General features: G+C 38.4%; 1 protein-coding gene across 1 annotated transcript in view; it reads left to right on the top strand.

Moving 5' to 3' along the window:
• The window catches only part of GDPD4 (glycerophosphodiester phosphodiesterase domain containing 4), an 84,532-nt gene that overhangs the window by 52,292 nt on the left and 18,132 nt on the right, over nucleotides 1-14,108 (top strand). The window contains exons 12-13 of the mRNA XM_025357592.1: nucleotides 3,863-4,084; nucleotides 5,130-5,284. Coding sequence (XP_025213377.1) covers nucleotides 3,863-4,084; nucleotides 5,130-5,284 — 377 coding nt within the window. The remainder of the gene's footprint in view (nucleotides 1-3,862; nucleotides 4,085-5,129; nucleotides 5,285-14,108) is intronic.

The raw sequence follows: 14,108 nt of genomic DNA, 5'->3' as shown, positions 1-14,108 counted from the left end.
GACCACAATGGAATAAAACTAGGTATCAATGAGAGGAACTTTCAAAACTGTACAAATATATACACCACAAAATACTATTTACTTATAAAAAAGAACGAAATCATGTCTTTTGCAGCAACATGGATGCAGCTGGAGGCCATTATCCTAAGTGAATGAATGCAGGCTCAGAAAACCAAATACTGCATGTTCTCACTTATAAGTGGGAGCTAACTATTAGATATACATGAACATAAAGATGGCAACAATAGAAAACTGGGACTACTAGAAGAGGAAGGGGGCCAGGGTTAAAAAACTAACGATTAGGTACTAAGCTTAGTACCTAACCGATGGGTTCATTCATACCTCAAACCTCAGCATCATGCAATATACCCATGTAACAAACCTGCACATGTACCCACTGAATCTAAAATAAAAGTTAAAAAAGTAATTTTTTTTACTTTCTTTTGACCTTGTGATCTGCCCGCCTTGGCCTCCCAAAGTGCAGGCGTTAGCCACTGCGCCCAGCCTCTGATATTTAAATTTATAGGGGAGAGGTCACAAGTTCGAGACCAGCCTAGCTAACATGGTGAAACCCTGTCTCTACTAAAAATACAAAAAAAATTAGCTGGGCTTGGTGGTGGGCGCCTGTAGTCCCAGCTACTCGGGAGGCTGAGGCAGGAGAATTGCATGAACCTAGGAGGCGGAGGTTGTAGTGAGCTGAGACACTGCTGTTGCACTCCAGCCTGGGCAACAAGAGCAATACCCAAGAAAAATAAAAATTAAAAACAAATAAGTAAATGTATAGGGAAAGGGCCATGGAGAAGAAAGAGATGTTCTTCTGACAGTGGTCTCAAAGTAATAGTTTTATGCTGGGACATGGAAGAAGACAGGATTGTTAGATATTCCCACTACTTGAGTGGTTGTAGTACTCTGGTGATCTGATTTTTTATAGTAATGCAATTAATGGTAGATGTGGTGGTACCCATATCAACAAAAAAATTGTATTATTGGCCAGGCATGGTGGCTCACGCCTGTAATCCCAGCACTTGGGAGGCTGAGACGGGTGGATCACGAGGTCAGGAATTTGAGACCAGCCTGGCCAACATGGTAAAACCCTGTCTCTACTAAAAATAAAACAAGCTGGGCATTGTGGTGCATGCCTGTAATCCTAGCTACTTGGGAGGCTGAGGCAGGAGAATCACTTGAACCTGGGAGGTGGAGGTTTCAGTGAGCTGAAATTGCACCACTGCACTCCAGCCTGGGCGACAGAACAAGACTTTGTCTCAAAAAAAAAAAGAAAAAAAAAGAAAATTGTATTGTTATTCATAAGTAGTTACAGTTAGTTCTCATCAGAATCATCTATTCAGTGGAATGTTTCCTTGATGTGGTGTCATTGGACAGGTTTAATTGTCCTTCTGTTTCTTTCTTTCTTTCTTTCTTTTTTTTTGAGATGGAGTTTCACTCTTGTTGCCCAGGCTGGAGTACAATGGCATGATCTCAGCTCACTGCAACCTCTGCCTCCCAGTTCAAGTAATTCTCCTGCCTCAGCCTCCTGAGTAGCTGGGATTACAGGCATGTGCACCACACCTGGCTAATTTTTGTATTTTTAGTAGAGACAGGGTTTCTCCATGTTGGTCAGGCTGGTCTCGAACTCCCGACCTCAGGTGATTCACCCTTCTCAGCCTTCCAAAGTGCTGGGATTACAGGCGTGAGCCACTGTGCCCAGCCTTGTCTTTCTATTTCTTAACCAGTATTATACATTGAGTCTTCCAATAACCTTTCTACTTGTAATATGTCTACACAGAGGCACAGAGAACAGAGGACCTTTTAATCTTATTTTTATTTGAGGAACCAGATGTTTCATCTGGAGGACCAGAAATTTATTTTCATTTCTAGCTTGTTACTTCCTGTGGCATTTTGAAAACATTCAATCACATGTTGGATATAGTCTAAACAGGCATTTATCCATTCCAGTTTATTTTTCTGATTAAGTCTCTCCTATTTTATATACAGAAAAAGAGGCACAACGTACCTCGGCTGTTAGGCCTACCCCCATGATACTATTTAAAGTTTACTGGAGTCTAGTTTTAAATTCTTATATTGATTAAATATTTACTGTCTTGGCTATTTTGAATTTTTGGCCATGTGTTGGTCTTTCCCGTAAATTCTTTTAACAGTTTTTCTCACAAGAAGGTTTAACAGTTAAGTGAACCAGTTGGTTTAGGTCTGGTAGTAGCTAACAAAATTTTGAATTCTGAAGCATCTTTCTATTGTCCTGAGAATTAAGAAAACCATTAGTTGTAGCTTTCAATCAGATCTTAATTTAACCATGGTTTAGATCTGCCTTCTGGTCTAGCAATTTTCTGGAGATACTGTGCAATGTGATTGTTTCTTTCCTGACAAAAATGTTAAAAAAAAAAAAAAAAGGCAGCTTATTTAGGTCAAAGGAAGAAGAATAAGAAATAGGAGACATATGAATGAGAATGAAGATAAAGTTGTGTAGAAAAAAAGAGAGATTACTTGAGTCTTAAGAAAATGTGACTTCTTCCTTCTGCTTCCTTCTCCTGGGAGGTAGCCTTTTATCACTGCCTTCACTCAGATCTAAAAAATGGCAAGTGATGATAAAAGTTGCCATCTATTAAATTTAATGTAGCAAACATATGTGTGTTCTCCCCTGTGTTAGGTGAAATGCTGTGCATTTCAAAGAATATATGACAGTTCCCGCCAAGAGGGAGTTACACTCCAGTAGAGTCAGTAGAGAGTGAAGGAACTAATGTGAATTGTACACTTTTCTATCTATGTACCAGACATACTCCCAGACCCTGTAAATATTTTTATCATATTTAACTTTCAAAATAATCCTAAGAAATATATAAGTTATTCTTCTTCTCTATTTTATAATTTGGGCAATGATGACTTGGAGAATTTAAATGGTTTTATTACCAAGGTTGCATAGCAAGAAGCATAGTGAGCCAGGATTGAACTTTAATGTACTAAGACATGTCCAAATAACTATAGAAGGCAGAATGACACATACAGTTACAGAGGCATAAAAATGGGCCATTGGGCTTTAAAGCCATTGAAGTGTCTTTATTTTTTTTTAGAAATAGGGCCTCATTATTGCCCAGCCTATAGTGCAGTGGCATGATCATAGCTCACTTGCAGCCTCAAACTCCTGGGCTCAAGTAACCCTTCTGCCTCAGCCTCCCTAGTAGCTAGGACTGCAGGCATGTATCACCACACCCAGCTAATTTTTAAATTTTTCTGTAGAGACAAGGGTCTCACTATGTTGCCCAGGCTGGCCTTGAACTCCTGGCCTCAAGTGATCATCTTGCCTCAGCCTGCTGAGATTAAAGGCATGACCACAGCACCAGCCTTGAAGTCTCTTTAGTTCAGGAAGATTAAAGGAAAGCTTCATAAGGGAAATAGCATTTGAAAGGTAGAATTTTAACAAGTTGATATGGCAAGGAAGTCAAGGGAGGGGTAGAGCCGGCACTAAATTCAGTTGAAGCCAAAGCATGTGTTCTTCCTATTACACAAAACTAGAATAGCGAGAGCCCATGTGGGAAGCCAGCATGGCTGAAAGGGATGTATCATCTTGAGTTATGGGAGAAAAGGCTGGAAAGGAAGGTCAGGATAAAAACATGACCTTCACTGCAAATACAACAGGTTGTAGGATATAGAAGAGACCATTCCAAACACTAATTATTGATAAGATTACATTTTATTTCTCTCCTTGTCGCCTGTTATCTAGGACTAGTATTTCAGAGGACCTGGCGTATTGAATGATAATGGAGCAACTGAGGTAGAGCTGGATGTGTGGCTACATAGTAGGAGAATTGGAAAATGCTTTTGATATATTTTTTGATGTATTTATTTCTAGCTCAAGCCATTTTACAATATGAAACCTCTATCAAAGGCAGATAAAGAAAGAGCAAGAAATCAGTCAATTCCAACACTAGCTGATTTATTGACACTTGCAAAGAAGGAAAGAAAATTTGTGATATTTGATCTTCGTGGCCCTCCACCAAGACATCCTCTCAGACACACATTTGTCCGTCAAGTAGTAAGCGTGATCCTTGCCTCTAAAATCGAGCAACATCTGGTATGTCTATCTCAGTATTTATGACACAGGTTGGGAGGTGGGTAGCATGTCCTAGGAGCAATTTTACTTCCTATGGAAATGAAGATTGTTAGTTATACAGCTACATGTGGTAACCTAGGAATGACCCAGTTAAATTTATCTCAGTGGGGAAAACCGTTGAGGCTGTTTGCTATTCCAAACCAAATGAAATATCAGCACCCTATTAAAGAGGAATATGTGTAATAACTATCTAATGTGACCTGCACCACACCAACATAGATCCATTAGAAAGAGCCTGGGTAACATTAAGGCTTTGAAGACTTGGCATGATGAATGATATAGAAAGGAGAGCTTGTTCTTATTTGAGCAGAGATTTGCTCATGATGTTTTTCAGAAGCAACTCTCTGCATTTGGGCAGTCAGTTGTTCCAAATCCCATAAATTCTCAGAATATGGGAGTGCTGTGAGTGAAGCAATGTAAGTCTTTTTACAAATGGAATTATTTCATAGATGAGTTATAACAGCATCCCTGTTGGCAGGAAAGGACTCCTCTCAAAGACGATTTTTTAAAAAATAAAATAGAAGTAGGGCCTCCCTATGTTGCCCAGGGCTGTCTCAAACTCTCGGGCTCAAGAGATCCTCTTGCCTTGGCCTCCCAAAGTGCTAGGATTATAGGCATGAGCCACCACACCCAGCCTCAAAGATGATTGTTAACATCATTAACCAGAAAGATGTTTTTGATTCTCACTGTTCACCTACATCTATCAGCTACTTTGCTTATATGAGTCTTTGTGTACACAGTAGGTCCTTGACACTTGATGTTAACTGGTAAATGGAGAGGTCGTGAGAAAACTCAGCTCCAGAGCAGCCCTAGTGAAAGCCCCGTTATAAGAGTTCATTAGAAAATACTAGCTCACGTTGACTCTTTCACCAAGGACTAGAATCTCTCTCTCTCCTCTCTGTAGAATACGACCTGTGCTGGAGTGGAGCTCCCTCCATTCCCTGTGGAGCTCTTCGTACCTGTACAGCTGATTATCTACTGAAGGACTTCTTGTTTCTCCTTACAGATTTTTTGGTTGCCAGCTCATGATAGGCAATATGTCAGGTCCATGGCTCCTGGTTTTCAGCATGTGGGCCCTTTAGTATCCGTTAAAACCCTTGCTAAAAACAATATCAGTATAATAAATGTTGACTACAAGAAGTTGTTCCCTAATGGGTTAAGGTAAGTGTTTGACCACACCTCTCTTGGCACATATTGCCTTACTTACACAAAATATGCATTCTAACTAAACTACTTAACTTCCCCTTTCCATCTCAGAATTTCTGTGTGTGGTTAGCATCTTTGAATCTCCTTTCTTTTTCCTACCCCTTCTTTCTTCCCTCCCTATGCCAACAAACATCTATCAAGTGTTGACTATGTCCCTGGAACGTAGACTTTAGCCTCTTCTGTGTGCTCTAATCTTTCACCATTCAGTACACTTTTTTGTATGCTTGGTATTTCTGTTTTTATATAAAAGGCGGACATTGAAAAGTCAGAACTCAAAATGTTGTTTATTTCCTCCTACCGTTACCAGATGGATGGCAGTACCTTGTAAATGGCTTTGTGATACAGATAGCCATATTTCTGGAAGGGATAATTAAGAATATAACAAAACCATTATTTGAAAAATGTAAAAACAGCTAAGCATGAGAAGAAACTAAAAGTATTAACCACTGTATTTATAAATATACAATTAGAGACAAATTTTCAGAATTAAAAGCACCTGGGAATAAAATGACAACTTTTCCAAACTTAATTGTTATTAAACATGCTTAATTTAATCCATATCCCCTTTGTCTTAGATTGAAGGTTAATTTTTTATATGATTCTAAATGCTTTAGAGACAAAGTCTTCCTTGGGGAGGGAGGGAGATAGATAACAGATTAGAGATAGATAGATAATATGCAGATATCTATTATCTGCCTATCTATAGATAGATAATATCTAGATCTAGATATTAGATAATCTAGTACTTGCTGGAGTGGTTAAAAGGTTTAATGAGATTATTCTTGCCATTTTAACTGAGAATACTTTAATGCATTATTTTAATCAAAAGTATATGAGTATAGGGCCGGGCGCGGTGGCTCAAGCCTGTAATCCCAGCACTTTGGGAGGCCGAGACGGGTGGATCACGAGGTCAGGAGATCGAGACCATCCTGGCTAACCCGGTGAAACCCCGTCTCTACTAAAAAATACAAAAAGCTAGCCGGGCGAGGTGGCGGGCGCCTGTAGTCCCAGCTACTCGGGAGGCTGAGGCAGGAGAATGGTGTAAACCCGGGAGGCGGAGCTTGCACTGAGCTGAGATCCGGCCACTGCAGTCCAGTCCGGGCGACAGAGTGAGACTCCGTCCCAAAAAAAAAAAAAAAAAAAAAAAAAAGTATATGAGTATAGAGTTGCCCTCTGTTTTATTTGTGATGTACAAAGTTTTTTAATGTTTTAAAGACATTAAATGTTTTAAATGTTTTAAAGATTTTTTTTTTAAAGTTTTTTTAAAGTTTTTAAATGTTTTAAAGACATTTTTTAAATTTATATTATTTTTAATCAACATAATTTGTATATATAGGGTACAATGTGATGTTTTAATTAATATATTTATGCAATATGGAATGATTAAATCAAGCTAATTAACATATATAATGTCTTTTTCATGTTAAGATATTTGAATTTACTCTCCACTATTTTGAAATATACATTATTATTAACTGTAGTTACCCTGCTGTACAATAGTTCTCAAAACATTCCCTCTATCTAACTGAAATTTTATACCTTTTGACTAACATTTCCCCTCCCCCTCAACCGTTTGGTAACCAACAGTCTACTCTTTGGTAACCAACATTAGCCTTTGGTAACCAACACTATTCTCTCTTTTTCTATAAGTTAGACTTTTTTTTTTTTTTTTTTTGAGATGGAGTCTTGTTCTGTCACCAGGCTGGAGTACCGTGGCCCAATCTTAGCTCACTGCAACCTCCGCCTCTCGGGTTCAAGCAGTTCTGCCTCAGGCTGGAACTACAGGTGCGTGCCACAATGCCCAGCTAATTTTTTGTATTTTTAGTAGAGATGGGGTTTCACCATGTTGGCCAGGTTGGTCTCGATCTCTTGACCTCGTGATCCACCCACCTCGGCCTCCCAGTGTTGGGATTACAGGCATGAGCCACTGCGCCAGGCCTTTTTTTTTTTTTTTTTTTTGAAGACAGGGTCTTGCTTTGTCACCCAGGCTGAAAGGCAGTGGTGTGATCTTGGCTCACTGCAGTCTCCACCTCCTGGGCTCAAGCTATCCTCTTATCTCAGCTTCTCAAGTAGATGGGACTATAGGCACATGCCAGCACACTTGGCTAATTTTTAAATTCTGTGTAGAGATGCGGTCTTGCTCAAGCAGTTCCCCCACCTCCACCTCCCAAAGTGCTGGAATTATAGGTGTGAGCCACCGTACCCCACTGTAAGTCTGACTTTTTTAGAGTCCACACATAAGGGAGATCATGTGGTGTTTGTCTTTCTTTGTGTGGCTTATGTCACTTACCATAATGTCACCCACACTCAACCATGTTTTCACAAGTGACAGAATTTCCTTCTTTTTAAAGGCTGAATAGTATTCCTTTGTATGTATATACTACATTTTCTTTACCCATTCATCTGTTTCATGGACACTTAGGTTGATTGCATATCTTGGCTACTGTGAATAGTGTTTCTATGAACATGGGAGTACAGATATCTCTTTGACATATTGATTTCACTTCCTTTGGATACATACTCAGTAGTGGGATTTCTGGATCATAAATATGTTAGTTCTATTTTTAGTTTTTTGAGGAACCTCCACCTTGTTTTCCATAGTGGTTGTACTAATTTACATTCCCACCAACAGTGTGTAAGAGTTCCCTTTTCTGCATATCCTTGCCAATACTTTTTATCTTTCATCTTTTTTGTAATAGCCAAAATTCTAAGAGGTGTTTGATGATATCTCCTTGTGGTTTTAATCTGTATTTCCCTGATGATTAGTAATATTGAGTGTTTTTTCATATGCTTGTTGGCTATTTGTGTCTTCTTTTGAGAAATATCTCTTCAGGTCTTTAGCCCATTTTTTCATTGGGTTATTTATTTTATTTTTTTTTTGCTATTAAATATTTTCTCTTCACTCTGTTGATTGTTTCCTTTACTGTGCAGACACTTTTTAGTTTGATGTGGTTCCACTGGTCTATTTTTGCTTTTGTTACCTGTGCTTTTGGGGTCATATCCAAAAAATCATTCCCCAGAGACCAATGTTGTGGAGCTTTTCCCATTTTCTTCTAGTAGTTTTAGTTTCAGGTCTTACGTTTAAGTCTTTAATCCATTTTGATTTGATTTTTGTATGTGGTATGAGATAAGGGTCTAATTTCATTCTTCTGCATGTGGCTATCCAATTTCTCAACACCATTTATTGAAGAGACTATTCCCATTGTATGAGGAAGACATTGTATTTGTTGAAATTCAATTAACTATAATGATGTGAATTTACTTCTGGGCTCTCTATTCTGTTCCACCAGTATGTGTCTGTTTTTATGCCAGTACCATGCTGTTTTGATTATCACACCTTTATAATATATTTTGAAATTAGGGAATGTGATGTGTCCAGCCCTGTTCTTTTTGCACAGGATTGCCTTGGCTTTTGGGAATCATTAGTGGTCATACAAATTTAAGGATTCTTTTTTTATTTCTGTGGAAAATTACATTGGAAGTTTGAGAGGGATTATGTTGAATCTGTAAATTGCTTTGGGTAATTTTGACACTGTAACAATATTAAGTCTTTCAATCCATAAACACATAATTTTTTTCATTTATTTATTTATTTTTTCTTTTTGAGACAGAGTCTTGCTCCATCGTCCAGGCTGGAGTGCAGTGGCATGATCTGCACTCATTGCAACCTCTGCCTCCTGGGTTCAAGTGATTCTCCTGCTTCAACCTCCCAAGTAGCTGGGATTACAGGCACATACCATTGCACCCTGCTAATTTTTATGTTTTTAGTAGAGACCAGGTTTCCCCACGTTAGCCAGGCTGGTCTTGAACTCCTGACCTCAGGTGATCCACCCGCCTCAGCCTCCCAAAATGCTGGGATTATAAGGTGTGAGCCACTGCACCCAGCCCCTTTCATCAGTGTTTTATAGTTTTTACTGTACAGGTCTTTCACCTCCTTGGTAAAGTTTTATTCCTAAGAATTCTATCTTTGTTGCTATTATAAATGGGATTATTTTCTTATTTTCATCAGTTAGGTAATTGTTAGTACATAGAAAGAAATGCTACTGATTTTTGTATGTTAATTTTGTATCCTGCAACTTTGCAACCCATAAACTGAATGTATTAGTTTTAGTAGTTTTTTGTGGATTCTTTAGGGTTTTCTATATGAAAGGTCATGTCATCTGCAGAGACAATCTGACTTCTTTCTTATTTGGATGGCTTTTATTTCTTTCTCTTGCCTAATTGCTCTGGCTAAGACTTACAGTACTATGTCAAAAAGAAGTGAGGTTTGGCATCCTTGTCTTGTTCCTAATCTTAGAGGAAAAGCTTTCAACTTTTCACCATTGAGTATGATTTTAGTAGTGGCCATGTCCTGAATGGCCTTTATTGTATTTTGGTATATTCCTTCTAAACATAATCTGTTGAGAGTTTTTATCATGAAAGGGTGTTGAATTTTGTTAAATGCTTTTTCTACTTCTGTTGAGATGATCATATGGTTTTCGTGTTTCATTCTGTTAATGCAGTGTGTCACATTTATTGATTTGCATATGATGAACCCTCCTTGTATCCCAGGGATAAATCCCACTCGATTATGGTGAACGATTCTTTTATGGTGCTGTTGAATTCAGTGTGTTAGTATTTTGTTGAGGATTTTTATGTCTCAGGATTTCACTGGTGATATCAGCCTGTAATTTTCTTTCTTGTAGTGTCCTTATCTTGCTTTGGTATCGGGGTAATGCTGGCCTAGTAAAATGAGTTTGGAAGTAGTCCTTCTACTTTAATTTTTTGAAAGAGTTTGAGAAGGATTGATATTGGTTCTTCTTTAAGTGTTTGGTGGAATTCAGCAGTGAAGCCATTATGTCCTGGGCTTTTCTTTGTTGGTAGACTTTGTATTACTTTTTATTACTCCTTGTTATTGGTCTGTTTTTAATGTTTAAAAACTTTTTTTAAAATAAAAATTGTATTGAGATGAAATTCACATAACATAATTTTTATTTTTATTTTTTTTTTGAGACGGAGTTTCACTGTGATTGCCCAGGCTGAAGTGCAATGGCGCGATCTCAGTTCACTGCAACCTCCGCCTCCCAGGTTCGAGCGATTCTCCCGCCTCAGCCTCCCAAGTAGCTGGGATTACAGGTGCACACTACCATGCCCAGCTAATTTTTGTATTTTTAGTGGAGACGGGGTTTCACCACGTTGGCCACGCTGGTATCGAACTCCTGACCTCAGGTGATCCACCCGCCTCAGCCTCCCAAAGTGCTGGGATTACAGGCATAAGCCACTGTGCCCAGCCTAACATAAAATTTTAAAGTGAACAATTCAGTGGCACTTAGTACATTTACATTGTTGTGCAACTGCCACCGTTAGTTCTAATGTATTTTGATACTGGAAGTTTTATTTTTTCTCTTTTGATCAGTCTTGCTAGGGGTTTATGAATTTTAATCATTTCAAAACACTGAATTTTGGCTTTGTTGTGTTTTTCCTATTGTGGCTTTACTTTCCTATTTCATTGATTTCTGCTCTTTATAATTTTCGTACTGACTTTGGTTTTAATTTGCTGTTCTTGCTAATAGATGGCTTTTTTAGGGTAGACAATTAGGTGACCTGTTTTAGATCTTCTTTCTAATGTAAACATTTAAAGTTATAAACTTATTTATTTTTTATTTTTATTTTTTGAGACAGGGTCTCACTCTGTCGCCCAGTTTGTAGTACAGTGGCATGTACTACAACCTCTGGCATGAGCCACTGCACCCAGCCTTAAAGCTATCAATTTACTGTAAGCATTGCTTTAATTTTCTCCCACAAATGATGTTGATATATTGTTTTTTTGTTATCCAACTTAAAATATTTAAAATTTTCTCATTTCTCATTCGACTCGTGGATTATTTAGAAATGTATCGCTAACTTTTTAAACACTTGAGGATTTTCTAGTTACTTCAGTTATTGATTTCTCATCTAAGCTTATTGTGACCAGAGAACAAACCTGTATAATTTCAACCCTTTTAAATTCTATGGTTTAAATTCTAAACTTGTTTTATGGCTCACTGTATGGTTTATCTTGGTGAGCTTCCCATGTTCCTCTGAAGATTATGTGCCCTCTTCAGTTGTTGGGTGTAGTATTCTATAAATGTCAATTAGTTCAAGTTGGTTGATAGGCTTTTTGAAAATTTCATATTCATTTTTTCTTCCTTTTTCTGTTGAGCTAATACAAAGGATTAGATTGCAGATCAAACATTCATATATCAGATAACCTACCTACTGTCGAGATTTATCAGTAAGTTCAAGGATACAGCAGGCAATCAGGAGGCTCAAACAAAGCAAGGAGAGACACTGACTGTGGCTGTGCAGGTATCTTCATTTATTGGACACATACTCTGTGACCCAGAGTAATAGATGAGGCCTCCAAGTGAGTTTGTGCAGGGTTAACTCACACATAAGGGGAGCAGTTGAGTCATGAAACATCTCTATTTGATAGTCCCAGAGAGTAATCTAGTTTATGTGTCATTCTCCAGGGACCCATGCTTCATAAATCTGTTCCATGTTTATTTACAAAATACATAATAAAGAAATACTTAACCAGGAACATCCTTTTAAGAACATTACATATAAGGCTACTCTTCCTAGTAAATAATATTATTCTATTTACAAAAGATCAAGTTATCCTGCTGAGAAGGAAACTTCTCAGACTTCTCAAGATCAAGACTTACTCCTCCTTTCTTCTGGGAGCAACTTCCCCAATCAAAGAAAAATGAATGGTTCCTTATACTGCCATCTGTCAGTTACCAATATATACCAAACTGTATATATCTGTCAGTTACCTATATATATCCAACTGTTAACATATCCAGCTGTAATTGTGATTGTTGATTTGTGTGTGTGTGTGTGTTTTTCCTTCTTGTATTTTGAAACTCTTTTATTGGGTGCATTTGCACTTAGGATTATTAGACCTTGGTGAATTGGCCCCTTCATTATTAAATATCCCTTGTTTAAGGTAATTAATCTTATCTAAAGTTTACTTTTTGTTGTACTAATATTGCCACACTGCCTTCTTATAATTTGTGTTTGCTTAATATGTCTTTTTTCTGTCCTTTGGCTTTCAACCATTTTGCATCGTTAAAGTACATCTCTTATAAACAAAATTGTGTGAGTTCTTTTATATCTAGTAGGACAATCTCGGACTTTTAATTGCAATGTTTGATCCATTAATATTTAGTTCACCAGTGAGAACACTTGGACACAAGATGGGGAACATCACACACCGGGGCCTGTCATGCGGTGGGGGGAGCGCGGAGGGATAGCATTAGGAGAAATACCTAATGTAAATGAGGAGTTGATGGGTGCAGCAAACCAACACAGCACATGTATACATATGTAACAAACCTGCGCGTTGTGCACGTGTACCCTAGAACTTAAAAGTATAATAACAAGAAAAAGAGGGAGGGAACAAGGTTAACAATAGTGAACCTGAAAAAAAAACTTAGTTCACATCCTTTAGTTGGGTTTACATTACCATCATGCTATTTTTTTTCTATTTGTTCTTTCTATTCCTTGTGGGGTTTTTTGGTCACTCCTGTCCTCTCTTTTTATTTTTTAGTTAATCATTTTTTAGTATCTCATTCTATCTCTTCTGTTTTTTTAAGTTGTTTTTTGTTTTTTTTTGTTTTTTTCAAATAGAGACAAAGTCTCGCTCTGTCACCCAAGCTGGAGTACAGTGATGTGATCATTGTTCACTGTAGTCTCGAACTACTAGGCTCAAGCCATCTTCCTGCCTCAGCCTCCACAGTAGTTAGGACTATAGGCATGTGCCACCACACCTGGCTATTTAAAAAATTTTTTTTGTACAGACAGGGTCTCACTGTGTTGCCAGGCTGGTCTCAAACTCCTGGCCCCAAGCCATCCTCCTGCCTTGGCCTCCCAAAGCATTGGGATTATCGGCATGAGCTACCATGTCTGGCTCTGGCTGACTTTTTACATCTTTGGGTTCTTTTTTTGAGACGGAGTCTCGCTTTGTCGCCCAGGCTGGAGTGCAGTGGCCAGATCTCAGCTCACTGCAAGCTCTGCCTCCCAGGTTCACGCCATTCTCCTGCCTCAGCCTCCCGAGTAGCTGGGACTACAGGTGCCCGCCACCTCGCCCGGCTAGTTTTTTGTATTTTTTAGTAGAGACGGGGTTTCACGATGCTAGCCAGGATGGTCTCGATCTCCTGACCTCGTGATCCACCCGTCTCGGCCTCCCAAAGTGCTGGGATTACAGGCTTGAGCCACCGCGCCCGGCCCTGGGTTCTTTTTTACTGATTTCTCTAGGAACCATAGCTGTCTAGTTACTCCAGCACTATTTTTTGAAAAGACTATCTTTCTTCCATTGATTTGCTTTTGCACCTTTGTCAGAAATCATTTGTCCCATTTGTATGGATCTATTGTATGGTTTTCAGTTTTGTTCCACTGATTTATGTGTCCATAAATCACAGTCTCTAATACTACACTAGCTTGATTACTGTAGCTATATAGTAAGTCTTAGTATCAGGTAGAGTAATTCCCTCTCGCACTATTTTTTTTTTCAGATTGTTTTAATTATTGTAGGGCTGTGCTTTTCCATATAAATTGTATAATCCACTTGCCTGATTGTACAGAAAAAACCTTGCTGAGAATTTTATAGGATCTGCATCAAACTTACAGATCAATTTGAGGGAGAACTGACATCTTTACTACATTGAATTTTCAATCCATGAACACGTATGTCACTCCGTTTGTTTAAGAAAGTGGGCAAAGGATATGAGCAGACACTTCTCAAAAGAAGACATAC

The sequence above is a fragment of the Theropithecus gelada genome, chromosome 14 (assembly GCF_003255815.1).
Source record: "Theropithecus gelada isolate Dixy chromosome 14, Tgel_1.0, whole genome shotgun sequence".
In the NCBI taxonomy this organism is placed as follows: domain Eukaryota; kingdom Metazoa; phylum Chordata; class Mammalia; order Primates; family Cercopithecidae; genus Theropithecus; species Theropithecus gelada.
This window is presented reverse-complemented; position numbering and strand designations above follow the sequence as displayed.